The sequence below is a fragment of the Marmota monax genome, unplaced genomic scaffold, assembly GCF_021218885.2.
Source record: "Marmota monax isolate L192 unplaced genomic scaffold, Marmota_monax_Labrador192_F-V1.1 WCK01_AAM20220418_F8-fsc00223, whole genome shotgun sequence".
NCBI lineage: Eukaryota > Metazoa > Chordata > Mammalia > Rodentia > Sciuridae > Marmota > Marmota monax.
Window position 1 is genome coordinate 2,243,128 of NW_026692990.1, and position 20,680 is coordinate 2,263,807.

A 20,680-nucleotide genomic window follows, 5' to 3' on the forward strand; every position below is an offset into this window, starting at 1 on the left:
GTACCCTAGAATAGATCAAGGGAGCTTGGAAGGTTCTCACTTCCTGCCTTTTTGTCACCACATCCTAATAATGCTGCCATATTGTACATGGGCACACAGTAGTATGAGACCAAAGGCAGGAAGTTTGCTGGACCTTCCCCAGCTATCAGTTGCATCCACAGCTCCTGCTCTAGGGTTCCAGTTCTGCAATTTTTCTGTTGGGTGCTTGATATTGCACTGATTCTTGTCTAGAACCTGAGTCAGTAGGAAAGAAGGTGCCTGGCTTTTGGGTTTGAGCACCTTTCTACCTGGGTTATCTGCACTGACGGGAGTGCCCTAGAGGTGGGAGACAAGAGACATGGGAAGCTTGACTGGGCTTTAACCTATCATTTTAGCCTATATTTTCTCCCCCTGCTTCACTGTATTTTTTACCTGCTCTTGCTGGAGTTCAGGAGGAGGGGTGAGGAAGAGTATGTGTGCATGCAAGTGTAAGTTCTCTGGCCCCTTTTTCTAAAATGTAAGTGTAGAAGAGGTCAACAGCTTTTCCCTCTCTTACTGTCCCCCCACCTTTCATTCCATGTATATACATGTATGTATGAACACTGGTGCCTTGCTGTAGTGCAAGGAACCTTGGACCTGTAGTTAAAAGATATGAGTGACTCCACCACTAACGCAGCATATGATTTTTGGAGAAATCACATTTCTTCTTTGGGCCTCATTTTCCCCATTTGTAAAATGAGGGCATTGATCTAGGTTATTCTAGGTTCTTTTTGTTTTGCCACCCCAATAAAAGCCAGAGCTCTGGGTACCCCTCTCTAGTACCCCACCCACCCCAGGGACATGGTAGCTGGGGGTGGGTGGAGTACTAGAGAGGGGAGGAATCGTTTACCGTCATCCTTTGGGCAGGAGAGAACAAGCTCCAGCATGAAAAGGCAGAGTCTCCCTTACTTTCATTATTTTTCCTTGACTTCCCCCTCCTCAAATCTTACCATTCTTTGCCACCACAGTCTGGCATCACAGTGCTTACCTGCCCTCGGCTTCCTCCCCTATCTCTTCCTGTATGAGGCTGATGTATAAGAGAAGACCCACAGGAAACCTTCCAAACCAAGGGAGTATGAGGATTTTGATGTTCCTTGCTTTTTCCTGCAGTATCTATCTCAGGCCCTTTAAACTGAGAATAGACATGAAAGTCCCAAACCTTTAAATCCTGCCAGAATCAGAGCTGAGCTACCCTTTGTGTGTATTGGGTTATGGGGTCAGCCTTCAATGTTAGGTCTTAATGATGACTCCTTTGAATGATGTTTTCATTCGAAAATCAGTATACAGGTTCAGAAAGGTAAGATCTTATAACTAGTAAGTAGTGGAGCTAGAACATGAACCCAGGTCTTCTGACTGTAGATCCTATGTGTTTTCCTGTACATGCCTTGGGTATAGGGAGTTAATGTGGGTGTGAGGAGGGTTTGGGGGTCATCTGTTTTGGGCTCCATCTCTCTGTGTCTTGAAATCCTGACGTTGTACTGTTGAGAGGGACTAGAAGTTTCCCAGGGCATACGCATGGGACCTTGGATGTAGACTTGTGGGGCTACCAGGCCTTTTGTGAGTTCTTGCTGGGAAATAGGGGTGGGTGGATTGGGTATTTGCCAGGTTAATGGGTCTGGGGTGCCTAGAGATCTGGGAAGGTGTAAAAGGAGTGCTGAGCTACTTTTATTGCCCTCTAGTCTTGTGTTATACTGGGATAACGCTAGTCTCTTTCCCCTTTTTATTCTCTCAGGATTGGCAGCCACCCTTTGCTGTGGAAGTGGACAACTTCAGGTTTACCCCCCGAATTCAGAGGCTGAATGAGCTAGAGGTGAGAAGACTGGTAGCTGGTGGTTGGGTTGGGAAAATGAACACCTGAGCTCCGATCCCTCTTCCTTCATACCTTCTATGGCTAAGGTCCTTTATTGTCAGGGCCATAGAGGAAGCTTTAGAGCTCCAAATAAAACCAAGATCAGGGGGCATTTAACGTTTCTGGTTTGGTGGCCCAAAGGCTAGAAATGCCCCTTTCCCACAAAAGTTTGCTATTTTTGAAGCTCCCCTGTCAAGATCTACCTTCTTGGGTTAATAAAAAGGAAATACAGGGCTAGCTGAGACCCTTTCTTCATATATCTAATTCATTTATAGCCTTGTGCTTTCTATCTTCTTTCCATGGTGCTTGGTAAGGTGGGAGGTGAGGTAAAAAGGCAGGAACAACACAAGGACTGGTCTATGTAGAGGCAAGAATGGTTAGAGACAGGCAGGGTCAGGCAGGTAGGCTTTCCCCTCTACCTTTTGTTCTATACAGGAAGTCCAGGCCCTTTTTCATGGGTAGATAGGGTTCTACACCAAGGAATTGAGAATGCCCTGGGATAATGAAATAGGGTGCTCTGAAACCAGTTCTAGGTAAGGTCCTGGAGTTTTCCATGAAAGATGTAGGTTAGACATGTGCTTCCACTCCTCCAAAATTATTATGTATTCACGAGCCTTACTATAAGTCCTAGGGGTGATTGGGCCCAGCTAAATTCCCATAACCTGAAAGTTTATTTATCAAGACCAGAGTTCTGTAACCTCAACACTGTTGACATTTTGGGCCAGATCATTTTCTTGTCATGGTGGATGGTTGGTGGGGCTGTCTTGTTCATTGTAGGATGTTTTGTCTTGTCTGTCTTATTTTGTACAGGCGACTGAACCCAGGGGTACTTAATCAGTGAGCTACATCCCTAGCACTTTTTATTTTTTATTTTGAGATAGGATCTTGATCTTGCTAAGTTGCTGAGGCTGGCCTTAAACTTATAATCTTCCTGCCTCAGTGTATACTAATAACTAATTCTCCCTAGAACCATGTCCTCTGACTGGAGTGAGGAGGTTATAGAATTGGGGCTTTGGGGAGCCCTTCTTAGGTCATTGAGTTGACCCATGTACCAGGCAAGCATGATACATGCCTTTTTCCTAGGATTTTTGCCCTAGGTCAGGTACTGAGTTGGTCAGATGTTGGTGCTATTTCAGAATTCCATCTCAGTTCTTTAGTCCATTCTGCCTATAGCATGTTCTCTTGTCCTTTAAGAGTTTCATGGTACTCTTGGATCCAGTTTCATGGTATATAAGGAGGTGATTATGTTCTTTTGGAGTCTTCATTCTTTGAAACCTGCTTAGAGCTTAGATACAATTCTGAAGTTTCCAGAGGGCCTTTACTGGTCTTATTGAGTTTACTCCTCTAGGGTAGGTGGACTGCCAGTTATTTTCTTTGTATAATAAAAATACGGATGATTCAGACATTAGAACCAATTTGTTCAAGGCTATACAGCAAATCAGTAGTAGAGGGAAAACTAAAACTTTAGTTGTTTGACAACCCAGGTATCTTGATGCTTGCTGTGTGATATAACTCTCTGATCCTTTGTGTCCTCTTCTGTACAAGAGATGATAATACTCATACAACCCTGTCAGGGAGATTGGGAATAAATATATGTAAAGCTTTGGCTGTTCTACCCTCTCTTGGGAGATGAGAGAGAGAGAAAACTAAGCATTGCCCAGAGCGTGAGATCCAATTTATTAGGAAAAGCCCTGAGTTAGTATACATGGGCTGCTCTGTTCCCTTTTCTCCTTCTCTTGAGCCAGAAGATAGGAATTGGGGGAAGGGCTGGCCAGTCTCTTTGAGCCATTTCTTCTTCAGGCCCAGACAAGAGTGAAATTGAACTACTTGGACCAGATTGCCAAATTCTGGGAAATCCAGGGTTCCTCCTTAAAGATTCCCAATGTAGAACGGCGGATTTTGGACCTCTACAGCCTCAGCAAAGTAAGAACAGGTTTTTTTCAAATATCCCTACCCCACCCCAGTAACCTTGCTACTCTGGATTCTCCTCATTTTGGATATTAGATCTCTAGGCTACAGTTGAAAGGACGCAGCCTGATAGCGCACAGGTGTCATCAGAACATCTTGGCATCTCTTGCTGAAATTTGAAATTGGGAGAAAGGGGTAGCCCCCAGTAAAGTGAGGGTCTGGGGTTGTTCCTATTTCCCCTTTGACAGGCCTGCTTCCTTATGTACATAAGCACAGCACATTTATGTCCTTTCCTGCTTGTCCTTTCAGATTGTGGTCGAGGAAGGTGGTTATGAAGCCATCTGCAAGGACCGTCGGTGGGCCCGGGTGGCCCAGCGCCTCAACTATCCACCAGGCAAAAACATTGGTTCCCTGTTACGCTCTCACTATGAACGCATCGTTTATCCCTATGAGATGTACCAGTCTGGAGCCAACCTTGTGGTAAGGATGCCAGGCAGAGATAGAGTAGGGCTTTACCCTCAGACATAGATTGTCACTCTTTTTTGGGGGTGGGGGTTTGGGGGGGTACCAGGGATTGAACACAGGGGCACTCAACCACGTCCCTAGCCCTATTTTGTATTTTATTTAGAGACAGGGTCTCACTGAGTTGCTTAGTGCCTTGCCTTTGCTGAGGCTGGCTTTGAACTTGTGATTCTCTTGCCTCAGCCTCCCAAGCCACTGGGATTACAGGCATGTGTCACTGCACCCAACTGGATTATCACTCTTGCTCTTAATAAAACTAGCTTTGTGGACTGGAGCTCTGGGAGCTAGACCATACCCTTTCCTAGTGGGCCTTTTCTTTTCCCACACTGTCCAGTGTTAGAGGTCAGGGAGTTATCTGTAGAGCTAGCCTACTATTGACAAAGTTATAACTGACAGAGAAATTCAGAAGAGGGAGGGATCTTTTGGACTAGAGAGGTTGTGGGAAGAGATAGCGTCTGATTTACTTTGGGAGATGGTTGAAGAAGGATCATTGGAAAGAGGAATGACTGTGCAAAAGCACTTAGAGGTCCTCAAATGCATCTGGTGTCACTGATAAAGACTTGTTGAAGGGAGGCTATTGGTATGTGTCAGGGCAGTGTACCACAATTTTGGTGGCTGTTGAGTGAGGTTAGAGGGAAGTTTTTGCTCTTGAGGACTGAAGTTCCATGCCCTGATCCCTTCCCTTCATGTGTCCCCAGCAGTGTAATACACGTCCGTTTGATAATGAGGAGAAGGACAAAGAATACAAACCCCACAGCATCCCCCTTCGACAGTCCGTGCAGCCTTCCAAGTTCAACAGCTATGGTCGGCGGGCCAAGAGACTGCAGCCTGATGTGAGTACTTCCCCTTTTTTAATTTAGAGTTGCTTTGGGGTGGAAAATCTTCTTTTCGCTGACCAAGGCTGTGTTTCCTGTTGTACTGTCTCTCTCATTCTCTGAGGGTTTTTTTTTTTTTTTTTTTGGAGAAGAGTGTAATTGGGAATTTAACCCAGGGGCACTTTACCACTGAGCTATATCCCCAGCCCTATTTATTTATTTTATTTTTTGGTACTGGGGATTGAACTCAGGGACACTTAACCACTAAGCCACATCTCCAGCCTTTTTTTATTTTTTATTTTGAGACAGGGTCTCATCAAGTTGCTGAGGCTGGCCTTGAACTTGTTCCTTCTGTCTCAGTCTCCCAAGCTGTTGGGATTATAGGCATGTGCCACCATGCCCAGCTCATTCTCTGAGTTTTTAGGCATTGGTTTGCTTATATCTGCTTTCATTCTTGCTCATTTCTCCATTCTTGGCTGCACTATTGAGCTAGATCCTAATCTGTTTGTGTAATACCTTTTGTATGTTTGCCCTTTTTACCTGTCTATTCTTTTCTTGACTCACTCTGTTCATAGAAGTGAAAGTCTTTTTCTTTATACCTTGTATCCTAACTTTAGGCAGAAGCTTATGTGCCAGGTGTTTTTGATGCTGGGGATAGAGTATGAGAACAGGATAGATACTGCCCCTGGGCTCATTGAAGCATATAATTCAGCAGACTATTATAGTCACTGCCACTAATTGATAAAGCCAAACAATGTTAGATTTTCTTAGTATGAGTTATCCCTGAACTGCTTCATCAATATAAGGTAGGAGTTAATAGTCTCATTTTATAGCTGGGAAAACAGATTTTATCTTTAATTACTTTCTAAGAGAGGGCTGAGGTGGGAGCTCATTTACCCCAAGTGTCCAAAAAGCACCTGAATTCTTGTCTTGGTCCATCTGTGCTTGAGCCCCTGGCTTGCGCTTGGGTGATACATAGTCCGAGTTATTCTTTCTGAATGGGGCATTCAGCCACAGATAGCAGTCTTGATTCATTTCTTTTCCTCCTAGCCGGAACCCACAGAAGAAGACATTGAAAAGAATCCAGAACTGAAGAAGCTACAGATATATGGGGCAGGTCCCAAGATGATGGGCCTAGGCCTCATGGCCAAAGATAAGACTCTGCGGAAGAAAGGTGAGCCCTAAGAGGCGAGGGATGGTCTCACCTTGGGGGAGGAGGTAGGGCCCTACATGTCTCAGACCTATGTTTAGAGCCACTTTTCTTTCTGCTAGATAAGGAAGGCCCTGAGTGTCCCCCCACTGTAGTGGTGAAGGAGGAGTCAGGTGGGGATATGAAGGTGGAGTCCAACTCGCCCAAGACCTACGTGGAAAGCAAGGAGGAGCTGAGTCACAGCCCAGAACCCTGCACCAAGATGACCATGAGGCTGAGGAGGAACCACAGCAATGCTCAGTTTGTAAGGACCTAGCCTTGATTTTCTCATGTTCTGCTTCATGGCCCTTTAATGAGCATTTTCCCAGCATGGCACTGCATTAAACAGACAAGTGGGTCTGGTGGGCCCTTAATTGGGAAACAAAGCCAACTCACTTGGAACAAAGAACAAGAAAGGGTGATCAAGTGTTGTCTACATGAAGTGCTGGAAGGGTCCAGAGAATGAGACTCACTGTCCATTAATTTAGGATAAAGGCTAAGCTCCTCATTATCATGCACGATCCAGTTCCTGGTGACCTCTACCCTCATTCCCCATCACTGCGCACCTCATTCATCTGCTGTAGCCACACCAAACTATTTGAGGGTGTGTTTGTTTTTTTTTCCCCTGAAATATGCCATCCTCTTTCATACTTGCATATGTTGTTTCTGCCTTGAAGTTTCTCCTTCTGCTGTGCTCCATTGCCAAGCTTCCACTTGCCTGAAGGGTTCATCCAGTATCAAGTGTCACTTTTACAAAGAAGTCCTCCCTCAAGGCTGTCCTTCCTTATCTCCAGCTGTTTTGAGTGCTTCCTTCTCTAGGCTCCCATAGTACCTTTTATGGCCCATATTGGCCATAAGTTTTTATAAACATAGGTGTCTAGAGTACCGTAAGCCTTTGGAAGGCAGATACCATGTCTTACTCATTTCTGTGCCATAGGGTCTAGTGTAATGCTGATTCAGTAAATGTTCACTGAATTAATAAAAATGGAAAGATTCAAGACAATGATAAAGACCTTTCTTACAGTTCTGCCCGCTTATTTGGGGAGATGGGACATTCATGCAGTTGAATTCTAGACCTCACATGAGTAACTCATACAGGCCATGAATGATTCAGCTGGCAAGCACAGCAGGTTTTCACAGCTGCTCTCTGGACTAGGGTTCTGTGTGGATGGACCTGGAGTTTGAAGGCTGGACAGAGCTTGTGTTGATGGACTTTTACTTCCCTCCCATGTCAGATTGAGTCATATGTATGCCGGATGTGTTCCCGAGGGGATGAGGATGACAAGCTCCTGCTGTGTGATGGCTGTGATGATAACTACCACATTTTCTGCCTGTTGCCTCCTCTGCCTGAGATACCAAAAGGTGTCTGGCGATGCCCAAAGTGTGTCATGGCGGTAAGGTTTTCCCAATCCATCCACATAGGGTATCCTGTCCTTTGTTCCTCTGACCTTACTGAGGACAGCCTCCTAGCTCAGCCACAAGCCTTATGATTTGGTTCCCTGGGGTGGGGTTAGTCTGAGCAGAACTTTGGGGGAGAGAGAAAGAAGAGACCCAAGCTTTGCTTGTGTTCTATGGGAGTTCCTAGGTAAATGTCATGAACAGAGAAATTGTGTTTGGTGATTTATAAGCAAACACTAAGAAATTCTGAGGTATAGCAGTTGAGAAGAGAGGAGAATGATAAGGAGTAGTAATCAGGGAAAGTGTTAGGAATGAGCTTTGAAGGATAGGAATAGATTTCTTTTTCATGTTTCTAAGATTTTTATTCTTTGATTTTTTTTTTTGTTTTAAGAAAATAGACAAATTACCTATCGCCACCTAGTGATAATCACTATTAATAGTCTGATATACTTTTTTCTCATCTTTTTTTTTGTTGGTTCTGTGTAACTATCTTTAACAATTTTGGGGTCTTGTTATATGTGGTCATTTGTTACTTCATATCATATTTCCTTATTAAACTTATTCAAGGTATGAAATTTTTTTTTCATTATATGGGTATAATGTTCATTTGGTTGTTCTCCTATTATGACCTTTAGATTGATTTGCAATAAGCCTGGGGAATGGGGGATTATTGGGAGCTGAGTTGTATAGGAGAGAATGTGCTTAGGGCAGGTAGGGGCAGTAAGCAGAAGCAGCAGTGAAGACCAAGGACCTGGGAAGTCTGGCAGGTCCATTTCATGAGCTTCCTGCTTTCAACCAAATTCCTGGTGCTTGTCTTCTACATTTCCCTCTGGTTTTCTGGAGAGCACACATTGGTGGTTTCACCTCATCTTAGGGACTCAGCTGTGGTTGTAGAGACCGGATGTGGACATGTACACACACACACACATATGGAAAAGGACCAGGGCAATACAATGCATAACGGCCTTGGTATTAGTGGAGATTATTGTCTGGAAAAGTTTGGATACCAATAGCGTCATGAATGAGGAAGACTGTGAGCTCTACTTGGCTCTCTTCTCTTAAGTGGTTATGAGCCAGTGGACCAGGCTGACATTTATTTTTCCATCATGAGCAGGATGTGTGGGGTGCATACAATTCTCATCTGAAATCATGAATATAGATACAAGTAAGGCAAACCCATGTCCTGTCTTCTTAGACAGTCTACAGAACAGGAATAGTGAAGGGTGTGACACTATAGAAACTAGTGCCTTCGTTTTTCCATTCAGTAAGGTACTAGAATATTCAGTGCCATTTTCCCAGGCTGAGAAGTTCCAATCTGACCATTAAGAAAGCTTCATTAGAAGTATCCTATATGAATTCATACTTACTGGAAAGAAAAAATGATGGCAGAAGAGCATGGGAGACCATATTAAAGCTACAGCTCGTGGTTTAGATGGTAGAGTCTTAAAGAATAGAGTATAGGCTATAGCTATGAGGCAACAGTTTCTGGAGGCTGTGGGACAGAAGTTGGGTTTTGTGTTTTTTCTTTTTTTTCCCCTTGGTACTAGGATTGAACTCAGGGTGCTGAACCACAGATCTACATCCCCATATTTATTTTATTTTATTTTTTTACTTTGAGACAGGGTCTCACTAAATTGCTGAGGCTGGCTTTGAACTTGTGATCCTTCTACCTTAGCTTCCCAAGCCACTGGGATTACAGGCATACACCACCCTACTTAGCTTTTTTTTTTTTTTTTTTTTCTTCTTGAGGTGGAGTCTTGCTACTTTGCCCAGGCTGCTCTTGAATGCATGGGCTCAAGTGATCCTTCTGCCTCAGTCTCCCAAGTAGCTGGGACAGGCATGCACCAATGTATTTGGCTTGAAGTTGAGTTTCGAAGAGTCATGAAAAAAACGTGAGAGGGGTTGAGGGTATAGCTCAGTGGTAGAGCACCTGTTCAGCATGTGTGAGGCCCTGGGTTCAATCCTCAGCACTACGAAAAAAAAAAAAGAGAGAGAGAGAGGACATTTCAAATAAGGAGGATCTATATGAACAAAAATATAATGAGGGTGTATGTGGGGAATGGAAAAGATGAATTAGGATCAAGTGGTAAGAGAAAAAAATAGAGCTATAAAGTAAAAGCTGCCTCAAAGGCCTTGAGTATAGACCTCTCTCCCTTACTTCTACTCAATATTCCAGTTCCACTTATGAGGATTCTCTATCTCTTTGCCTATTTGGTGACATGTTCTCCTTTGGGTTTCAGGAGTGTAAACGGCCCCCTGAAGCCTTTGGCTTTGAGCAGGCTACCCGGGAGTACACTCTGCAGAGCTTTGGCGAGATGGCTGACTCCTTTAAAGCCGACTACTTCAACATGCCTGTGCATGTAGGTGATGGAGGGCTGGGATAATGTTGGGGCTAGGGTCATAGGTATTGGTTCCTGATAGTCTCACCTTTCCTGGGTCAATGGGGCCAGGATAAGACGTACCACAGTTCTCTGCTGTCCCTGTTTCCCCAGATGGTGCCTACAGAACTAGTAGAGAAGGAGTTCTGGCGGCTAGTGAATAGTATTGAGGAAGATGTGACTGTCGAGTATGGGGCTGACATCCATTCCAAAGAATTTGGCAGTGGTTTCCCTGTCAGTGACAGTAAGCGGCACCTAACCCCTGAGGAGGAGGTGAGTGGGTAAATACCATGGTTATATGACAGCTATGTAGCTTAGGCAAGTCATTTAGTATCTGAAAGATTCAGTATTTCTCTAAGATGGAGATGATTATGCCTCTTAATGCAGTTGTTGTGAAATTTAGATGAAATGCTGTATGTAAAGAACATAGTCTAGTACCTGGTGTGTATAGCTGCAAGATGGGTTCTTTGACCTCTCTGAACCTATTTTCTTAGCTGTGAAATGGAGATAATACCTATCTTGCAAATGTTACAAGAATTTGCTCAGCTCATTCATAGGAAGTGTTCAGGGAGTGCGATTTGGATGCATAGGAAATTGAGGGCCCAGTCTATCTCAAGGGAAGAGTGGCATTTGGGTTTAGAACAGGGTTTTGATGTTTGTTTTAAAATTTATAAAATTATTAAATGTATTATTATTAAAACTGATATATAAAAACATTAGAATTATATATACTTATGGGGTACCATGTGATGTTTCAGTACAGTATATATTGTGTAATGTTTAAATGAGAGTAAATATCTCATTTATGGTCAACATTCGAAATCCTTTCTTCTAGCTTTTTGAAACATAATAGTACTTAATTGTTGTTGGGGTTTTTTTTTGTACTGGGGATTGAACTCAGGGGCGCTTGACCACTGAGCTACATCCCCAGCCCTATTTTGTATTTTATTTAGAGACAGGGTCTCACTGAGTTGTTTACGCTGTTGTTGAGGCTGGCTTTGAGGTTGGCTTTGAACTAGCAATCCTCCTGCCTCAGCCTCCTGAGCTGCTGGGATTATAGGCGTGCACCACCACGCTTAGCTCATAAATGTTATTTATAGTCAACCTACTATGCAGTAGCATACCAGAATTTCTTACTATCTATCTAACTATAACTTAGTGTATAGTTAGATACACAACCTTTCTTAGTTCTGCCCTTACCTTTACTTTCTCTGCTCACTAGAACCACCATTTTACTCTCAGTTTCTGTGAGGTATGAACTTGTTAAGATTCCAAATATGAATGTGATCATGTGGTACTTGGCTTTCTGTGCCTGGCTGCTTTCACTTAATATAATGATCTCCAGTTCCATCCATTTGCTGCAGATGACAGGATTTCATCCTTTTTATACTTGAATAGTATTTAATTGTGTATATTTACCACAATTTCTCTGTTCCTTCATTGGTTGATGGACTCAGGTTGGATTCCATTTCTTGGTGATTTTGAACAGTGCTGCAATAAACATGGGAGTGCAGATGTCTCTTTGACATACATATTGATTTCCTTTCTTTTGGATATATACCCAGTAGTGGGATTGCTGGATCATATGATAGTTCTATTTTTAAGTTTTTGAGGACCCTCCATACTGTTTCCAACATGGCTATACTGATGTACATTCTTACCAATAGTGTACAGGGGTTACTTTTCTCCATATCCTTGCCAGCACTTACTAACTTTTGTTTTTATTTTTCTCTTTTTCTGTGGTGCTTAGAATCAAACCCTTGTGCATACTAGGCAAACTCTATGCTGAACTATATTCCCCCCCTCTTTATCTTTTTGATACTAGTTATTCTTACTCAGGTCAAGTGATATCTCTTTGTGGTTTCACTGTGTATTCTCCTGATGATTAGTAATACTGAACAGTTTTTCAGATATCTGCTGGCCATTTGTATGTCATCTATTGAGAAATGTCTATTAAGGTCTATTTCCAAGTTTTTAATCAGGTTATCTATTTTTTTGGTATTGAATATTTTGATTACCTTACTTATTCTGAATATTACTTCCTTGTCAGATATTGTTTGCAAATATTTTCTCCCATTCTGTAGGTTGTCTCTTCGCTCTGCTGATTGCTTTGCTGTGCAGAAGCTTTTTAATTTGACGTAGTCCCATTTGTCTACTTTTGCTTCTGTTCACTGTGTTTTGGGGGTGTTATGTGGCATAGTAAAGGAACCAAAAACCCTTGCCTGTTTCAATGTCCTGATGTGTATCCACTGTTTTCTTCTATTAACTTCATAATTTTAAGGTCTTATATTTAAGCCTTAACCCATTTAGAGTTGATTTTTATTAATGATGGAAGATAGGGATATCTATCTTCCATATAGGGATATATATATATATAGGGATATCTATCTTCCATATCTTGCATATGGATATCTAGTTTTTCCAGCAATGTTTATTGGAAATACTGCTCTTTCTCCAATGTGTTTCTTAGTGCCTTTGTTGAAAATCAGTTGGCAGAGGGCTTTGACTTGTAGATGGTAGATGGATAGATCAAATTGAATTGAAATTTTGTGTTTATGCATTTTGAGGGAAGAGGGGTAAGAAAACTTCAGTTTTAGATGTTTAGATGTGATCCCCCAAATATCTGACCTTACAGGAGTATGCTACGAGTGGATGGAATCTGAATGTGATGCCAGTGTTGGAGCAGTCTGTATTATGCCACATCAATGCAGATATCTCTGGCATGAAGGTGCCCTGGCTCTATGTGGGCATGGTCTTCTCAGCCTTTTGCTGGCATATTGAGGATCACTGGAGTTACTCCATTAACTACCTCCACTGGTGAGTGGGGCCCTGAAGAGCCTTAGAAGCAGTCAGGATGGGCTCTCTGTATGACATCAGGTGTGACTACATTATGTGTTCCTTTTTCACTTGAGCAGGGGTGAGCCGAAGACCTGGTATGGGGTACCCTCACTTGCAGCAGAACATTTGGAAGAAGTAATGAAGAAGCTGACACCTGAGCTCTTTGATAGCCAGCCTGACCTCTTGCACCAACTTGTCACTCTCATGAATCCGAACACTCTCATGTCCCATGGTGTGCCGGTGAGTGTCCAGGAAAAATGAACAAGGAGTAGGAATGATTTAGTGATATCCTTTTTGGTGGCAGTGGTAGTCTTCATCTGAGTTTACTCCTGCTCTCGTTCCTTTTCTATCCTGATTGAGTTGTAGGTGTGACTATTCTAGTAGAGACCCATGATAATAGGTAGATACACAATGTGATTGTGAGCCCTCCAGGCCTTGTGTTTGAGGGGGGTACCTTAGGACTGGCTTATTATCATAACTGTGTTTCAGTTAGTGGAAGAGGGAAATGGAGGAGTGGCAGGGCTAGAATGTTTCCTTGCTTTTAAAGGCAAATCTATCAACTTATCTCCTGTTAGAACTTAGTCACGTGGCCACATCTAGCTGTAAGGAAAACTAGGAAATGTTATTTTTATACTGGATGGTCATATACCACCTACAAATTGTAAGTCAAATTATTATGAAATAATATCAGAGGACAAATAGCTATTTGTGCCATGTTTTCATATTGTTACCTTTTTTGGAGCAGTGGGTATATCTTTTTACTTATTAAACAGGTCAAAAGTTGAATCCAGAGTCCTGGCCTATCCACTTTCTCTGACAATTTTTTTCTTACCCTAAAAGAAAAAAAAAAAAAACAATGTATTGCTGGGTATACAACTTCACATATTTGTGAGGGACTTTATATTTCTGGGAATTTTTGGCATTGATTAGCATCTTCCAGTTTTCTGGTGTGGACCTTAAAAAAGCAAACAAACAAACAAAACTGATCAACATTCCTATGTAAAAAGGAATTAGTATATCTTCCATCTCTGCTTTAGTTCTTACTCTGTGCTGGTATTACTCCCTATTCCCTTCTACTCCCTCTGGCCTTGGCCTTATTGCCACTTAGTCTTATACATAGGACATATTAGGTAGTTGTTAATATTTAGTCTTTTTGAGGTATCCCGGACCTTTTGCAGTAGGGCTTTGGACTTGGTCTGTGGTTCTCTCTGAATTTTTTTCTTGCATTCACCTTGTGTTATTATTTTGTATATCCTATGGATAAAATTTTTTACATTTTAATGATACTTAACCATGAATTGGGATATTGAACAAGGGAAGCAACATCTTAAAACAGCTCTGGCAACCTTCCTGCACTTGGAAGGGACTCTCCTTTTCCCTCTGTGCTTTACCCCAGTTAAGGATTACTGGGGTCAAAATGATCAAGGAGGGCTGCAGATTGACTCCATGGTAGAATGTGTGCTTAGCATGTGCAAAGTCCTGGGTTTGATCCCCAGCACATACCCCCTAAAAAAGAAAAAAAAATCATCAAAGACCCTTTCAGTTTTGCTACTTCATAAGTAGACTTTGGGTCTGACATTTTCTCAGACTTCCCTCTTTCTCATTCATAGTCCAGCATTCTTTCTAGTCTACAATGCCAAGGAAAACTGTAAGAGTAGAAGATTCTTAAGGATTTAGGCAGCTAAGATGCATATGTAGAGAGAAGGTCATGGAGCTGTTTGATCCTAAGCTCTTTTTTAAAGACTGTCACACACTTTTAAACATGTACTCTTTGCTTATATCTCCATAGCTTTTTTTCTGCTAATGGCTAACCAGCTTCTTTAGCCAGCTCCTGCTTTACCACTCTGCCCTCTTTCTGCCCCACCCCATTTTGGTAGTTCCCAGCATCTCTAGGTCCTTTGGACTTGGCAGTATCCCCCTAGTCCAAGGCATCTGTGATTTTCATGTTCTCATACTGGCAGGCTGCAGTGTAGCCAGCTGGAGCTCCCTGCAAAGCTATCTTTAGCTATCTGTTCCCCCCTGCCTTCTTCTTTGGAGGGAGAAGGCCATTTCTTTTTATAGATATACAGTGTAAGTATTATTTTCATTAAAAAAGAAACAGTCCTCCTTTTCAAAAAGTGGAAAATAAGGAGGTTATCCATATTCCATCCTAGTAAACATTTTTGTTATGTTTCCATATGTTTTTTGTTTTTTGGGAAAATTTTGATGTAGTAATAAGCAGTATATAGATTTTTTAATGTTTTATAAATTTGACGGTCTAGAACTGCACTGTCCAATTGGTAGCCACTGGTCACATGCGGCTATTAAGCATTTGAAATGTGACTAGTTCCAGCTGAAATGTGCTGAAAGTATATATAATTTATGTTGGATTTCAAGACTTAGTATGAAACAAAGATTGTAAAATACCTCACACTTTTGTATAACAATTGACATGTTGAAATGATAATATTGTGCCTTTATTAAATAAAATTATTGAAATTAATTTACCTGTTTACTTTTTTAATGTGGCTACTAAAGAATTTTAAAGTGCATATGTGCCTAGCATATTTCTTATGGACAGTGCTAGTCTAGAATAATTTTTATAATTGTCATTTTTTTAAAAGAACAGTTTATTGCATTATGGTTTACATACCATAAAATTTATCCATTTTAAGTGCACAATTCAGTTGTGCTGCCATCACCAAAATCCAGTTTTAGAACATTTCTCTTATCCCAGAAAGATCCCTTATTAACATTTGTAGTCACTCTTCATTCTAGCCCTTAGGACTAGGCAACCATTGATCTGTTTTCTGTCTCTAGATTTGCCTTTTCTGGCCAATTCATGATAATAGAAAAATAAGTGGTCTTCTCTCACCTAGTAGGTTTTTAAGGTTTATCCATGTCAGGAGTTCATTTCCTTTCTGACCCAATAATTCCCTTCACTGTCTAATGAATATTGGGTTGTTTTTACTTTTTGGCTGTTCACATTTGTCATTTTTAGTAGCTACAGAACGTGAGAAGAGTTTTTTAAAGCCACCATGAAGGAAATAGTAAAGTGAAATTGCCAAAATGAAGGTGCATGCTGAGATGAAGAGCCAGGAGCATTAGGTTCTACTCCTGGTTTTCCTACCAAAGGCTTCTCTGGGACTTAGTTTTCACATCTATAAAATTAAGCCTGGGACTAGATCATTCAGCAAATATTGCTAAAGCCCTTTCTGTGTGCAGGGCCTCTCATCAACACCCTGAAGGTCAATAAATCAGTCACTGCCTTTGGGTATGCACAGTTGAGTACAGGACAGAGAGCAGTAAACATATGGAATAAAGAGGGGTGCTGCAAAAGAACCACAAACTGGGTCATTTAAGACTGGGGTTTTTGTTCCAATAAAACTTTAGACATCAAAAAAAAAAAAAAAAAAAAAGACTGGGGTTTTAGGAAAGGGTTTGTAGAAACAGGTTAAAATGAGGGGCTCTCTCAGCAAAGATATGCCATTGTCAGATTTGCAGTTTTAGAAGATAGTTCAGGTGTTTGATAGTAGAGGCTAGTACAACAATATGGCAAGCTAGTACAGTAATACAGCAAGAAATGCTTTGAGGCAGATAATTGCCTCTAAGCAGAGAAGAAGAAAATGTACTGGAGGTAGAAACTGATATATGCCCCAAATGAATGTGGTGATATGTTCATGAATGGGAAGATTTAATTTTGTTAGGATTAGTTCATCCTGAACTATTCTAGAATCCTATCAGAGGAATCGTTGAAGGGTATAAACAGGTTCTTGATAAAAATTGGCAATTTTGCATGCAGTAGGAGTAACTTAGAGACTCTGGGTTCAATTCCCAGTGTGTGCACACACACAAGATTATTTTTTGGAGAATAGAGTTTATTTTCTTAGCATCACTGTACCTATTTCACTGTGTGTCTTTGCTAGCATCAAATGTTCATCTTAAAAGTTTTGACTTATTGTAAAAAAAGATAAAAGTATACATAGCTATTTCCATTCCTTAGTGAAACTCCAGTAAAACGACACAAAGGGGATATTTTTTTAGGATATAAGATCACAGAGATTATGAAAACAGAGGATACAATGGTAAATAAAATTCCTGAAACTACAAAACAGACAAGGAAACTGAATCTTAAGCCAGAACTGAGAACATCTGAGAACCAACCTGATTTTTACCTCAGAAGTCCCCCAAAGGTTTGTAGTCAGTGGCACCAGACATTCTAGAGGCAAAGATGGGATGAAAATAAGGACTGGTTCTATATGAGAAGCTGTGAGCCAGGTGCTGTAGGATATGCCTATGGTGTCTGCTACTAGAGAAGCTGAGGTAGGAGGATCACAAGTTCAGGGTCAGCCTGGGCAAGTTAGTTTCTGTGTCAGCATAAAAAAACAAAAATGAGTTAGATGTGGTAGCGCATGCCTGTAATTCCAGCGGCTCCAGAGGCTGAGACAGGAGGATCGTGAGTTCAGAATCAGCCTCAGCAAAAGCGGAGGCGCTAAGCAACTCAGCGAGACCCTGTCTCTAAATCAAATACAAAATAGGGCTGGGGATGTGGCTCAGTGGGTGAGTGCCCCTGAGTTCAATCCCTGATACCCATCCCCCTAAAAAAAAAAATTAAAAGGACTGGGGTTAGTGGCTTAGTGTAGAGTACTCCTGGGTTCAATCTCCAGTACTGTAAAAAATAAAAAATAAATAAAAGAATAAAAAGCTGGGGGTTCCCCTCCCATGCTGGGCTGTTAGAAATGTGAACTACCTTTACTCAAGTAAGACCAAGGATTTATTTCTGAAGAGGTTAATACAGAGGGCCCTTGGATTGAGGTCCCCTAGGTGCAGTTGAAGGTGGGGTTAACAGTGAAAATAGGATTTTTATCGTTTGAGCATACTGATAGCTGGGATTCCTAGGCATTTTCTTTTGCTTGACCATTAGAACATGCCGACAGGCCTTTTTCCTACAGGCAAAAAATGTGAGGATTTTCTCTGGCCTCAGAGGAAAGAAGTAGAGTTTTCTAAACAAAATGGCTCAGGTAGATCACCCAGCATTGAAACTCACAGTTGTCAGATTTCACCTATGTACTCGGAGCTTTTTCATCTCTCTCTTTTTTTGGTACCAGGGATTTAATCCAGGGATACTGAGCCACACTGAGCCATATCCCCAGTCCTTTTTATTTTTTACTTTGAGATCTGGTCTTGCTCATTTGTTGAGGCTGGCCTTGAACTTGCAGTTCTTCTGCTTCAGCCTCCTGAGTTGCTGAGTTTATAGGCATATACCACCACATCCAGCAGCATCTCTTCCTCTTAAATATAAATAGGCAGCCACAAATTAACAGTCAATTAAAGAAACCCTAGTAAATGCAATAGAAACAGACAAATAAGAAGAAAGCTACTTGGAGAAACAGAGGCCAGGAAAGGAGAAATAAACTTAACTTTAGGGTTTGTTTGTACTGGGGGTTGAACCCAAGGGCACTTTACCATGGAACTACATCCCTAGTTCTTTTAATTTTTTAAAATTTTGAGACAGGGTCTCACTAAGTTTTCTGAGCCTGGCCTTGAATTTGCAATCCTCGTGCCTCAGGCTCCCAAGACCCTGAGATTAGAGGTGTGCACCACCATGCCCAGCAATAGTAACTTTAAAAGCAAAAGGAACTTCATTACTGTCTTCAGAGATAAGCATGCACAGTAGTGCCCTTTTATTCATAGTTTTGCTTTCCATAGTTTCATTTATCAGTGGTCAGCTGCAGTCTAAAAATTTTAAATTCCAGAAATAAACAGTTTATAAGTTTTAAATTGCATACCATTCTGAGTAGCATATTGAAATCTTCTGCTCTATCCCACCTAGGTCATGATCATTCCTTTGTCCAGTATATCTGTGCTGTATATGCTACCCACTTGTCAGTCACATAGCTATCTTGGTTATCATATTGACTGTCAAAGTATAATAGTGCTTGTGTTCAGGTAGCCCTTGTTTTACTTAATACTGGCCCCAAAGTGCAAGAGTAGTGAAGCTAGCAATTCAGATATGCCAAAGAGAAGCTGTTAAGTGTTTTCCTTAAGTGAAATGTGAAAAGTTCTCAACTTGAAAAAGTTGTGTGCTGAGGTTGCTAAGATCTACAGTAAATCTTGTGTCTGTGAAGGAAAAAGAAATTTGTGCTATTTTTAATATCACACCTCAGACTGCAAAAGATATGGGCACAGCATGTGGTAAGTGCTTATTAGGAAAGGAAAGGTATCAAATTTGTGTATGTATGTATAGGAAAAAAAGCATTAAATATAGGATTTGGTACTATCCAAGATTTCAGACCTCTACTAGGGGTCTTGGAATGTATTCCCCACAGATACAGTGAGAGTACTGCACTGCAAACCTGAAAGAGCAGAATACTATTTAAAAAGAACATACTAAGAACTAATTAAAAAGAACATACTCAAACATATTGAGCTCTTGGAGCTTAAAATTTTGATAGCAGAAGTGAAACTTTTTTTAAAAAAATGTAGTTGAGATTTCCTAGAAAATGGAATGAAAAGATAAAAATGGGGAAAGATAAAATTTGAGAATTTATCCAGGAAGTTCAAATTCAAATAGTGGGAATTATGAAAAGAAAAAAATAGATGGAAACTGAGAGAATGGAATCATTGGTGAAATCATTTGAGAAAATTTCCTTTAACTGAAGAATTGAGTTTTCAGAGTCAAACAGCCTATCCAGTATATGAATGATCTACACTAAGATATATCTTGGGGATTTTCATCTCAAACACTGGAAACAGAATAATCATGTGAACTTCTTGAGACAGAATCAGGTTTGATTCAAAGCATTAGAAATAAGAATAGCTTTAGACTTTTCAACAGCAATATTGGAATCTAGAAGACTAGAGCAAGCCTTCAAAGTGATTTTCTTTTTCTGTTTTTCAAAGATAGAGTGTGAGGGAGAGAGGGAGAGAGAGAGAGAGAATTTTAATATTTATTTTTTAGGTTTTTTTTGGCGGACACAACATCTTTGTTTGTATGTGGTGCTGAGGATCGAACCCGGGCCGCACGCATGCCAGGCGAGCGTGCTACAGCTTGAGCCACATCCCCAGCCCCTCAAAGTGATTTTCATCTTAGAATTTTATACACAGCTGGATGTCGTGGTGCATGCCTTTTATCCTGACTCAGGTTGCTGAAGCAGGAGGATGGCAAGTTCAAGGCCAGCCTCAGCAATTTACCAAAGCCCTAAGCAACTTAGTGAGACCCTGTCTGAAAATAAATAAAAAGGGCTATGGATGTGGCTCAGTGGTAAACTGTCTCTGGGTTCAATCCCCAATAACAAAAAAGCAAAAAAACCCAAGAATTCTATATACAGTCAAGTGTGAGAGTAAGAATAGACCCCATTACCACCAAAAAACGTTTCTTCCCTCCATTTCTCAGGAAGTTATTGGAGAAAATGTTCAAATATGGCAAAGGAATAAACCAAGAAGGAGGAAGTCATGGGATCTAAGAAACAGGAGGTCTGTCATAGAAGTATGAGGATCTCAGGAAGACAGCTGATCCAGACTAGATCAGATGAGAAGGCTGCATGAGAGAGGTTATAGAAAGGTGAAAATTAATAGGAAAGGTGATTCAGACACTTGTCAGAAAGTTGGGGGTTAAATTAATAGTATGTGCAGAGAAAGTTAAGCAAATTGAGCAAAAAGAGGCTGTCTTTTTTTTTTTTTTTTTTTTTTAAACCCAGGGCCTCACACATGCCAGGCAAGTGCTCTGCCACTGAGCCACAGCTCTATGAAACTGTTTTTAACAGAGTCCAAAGCATGTCATTTA

At 41.2% G+C, this 20,680-nt stretch overlaps 2 protein-coding genes across 18 annotated transcripts in view; one reads left to right on the forward strand and one right to left on the reverse strand.

The window, feature by feature from the left end:
• Kdm5c (lysine demethylase 5C) overlaps positions 1-20,680 on the forward strand; it is a 34,057-nt gene that overhangs the window by 2,406 nt on the left and 10,971 nt on the right. For 5 of the 16 annotated variants that reach the window (XM_046452642.2, XM_046452632.2, XM_046452630.2 and 2 more), the window contains exons 2-12: positions 1,751-1,828; positions 3,668-3,790; positions 4,085-4,255; positions 4,996-5,130; positions 6,163-6,286; positions 6,364-6,566; positions 7,537-7,695; positions 9,940-10,059; positions 10,192-10,350; positions 12,713-12,894; positions 12,993-13,155. In XM_046452642.2, coding sequence (XP_046308598.1) covers positions 1,751-1,828; positions 3,668-3,790; positions 4,085-4,255; positions 4,996-5,130; positions 6,163-6,286; positions 6,364-6,566; positions 7,537-7,695; positions 9,940-10,059; positions 10,192-10,350; positions 12,713-12,894; positions 12,993-13,155 — 1,617 coding nt within the window. The remainder of the gene's footprint in view (positions 1-1,750; positions 1,829-3,667; positions 3,791-4,084; positions 4,256-4,995; positions 5,131-6,162; positions 6,287-6,363; positions 6,567-7,536; positions 7,696-9,939; positions 10,060-10,191; positions 10,351-12,712; positions 12,895-12,992; positions 13,156-20,680) is intronic. The other 11 variants (XM_058582049.1, XM_058582050.1, XM_046452639.2 and 8 more) reach the window with 6 other exon arrangements.
• Kantr (KANTR integral membrane protein) overlaps positions 1-20,680 on the reverse strand; it is a 102,680-nt gene that overhangs the window by 770 nt on the left and 81,230 nt on the right. The window contains exon 6 of one of the 2 annotated variants that reach the window (XR_006853443.2): positions 13,607-13,748. The exons of the other annotated variant lie outside the window; for it this stretch is intronic. The gene's annotated coding sequence lies outside the window, so the exon portion shown is untranslated. Of the gene's footprint in view, positions 1-13,606; positions 13,749-20,680 lie in introns of those variants that run through there. 2 annotated transcript variants of the gene reach the window in all.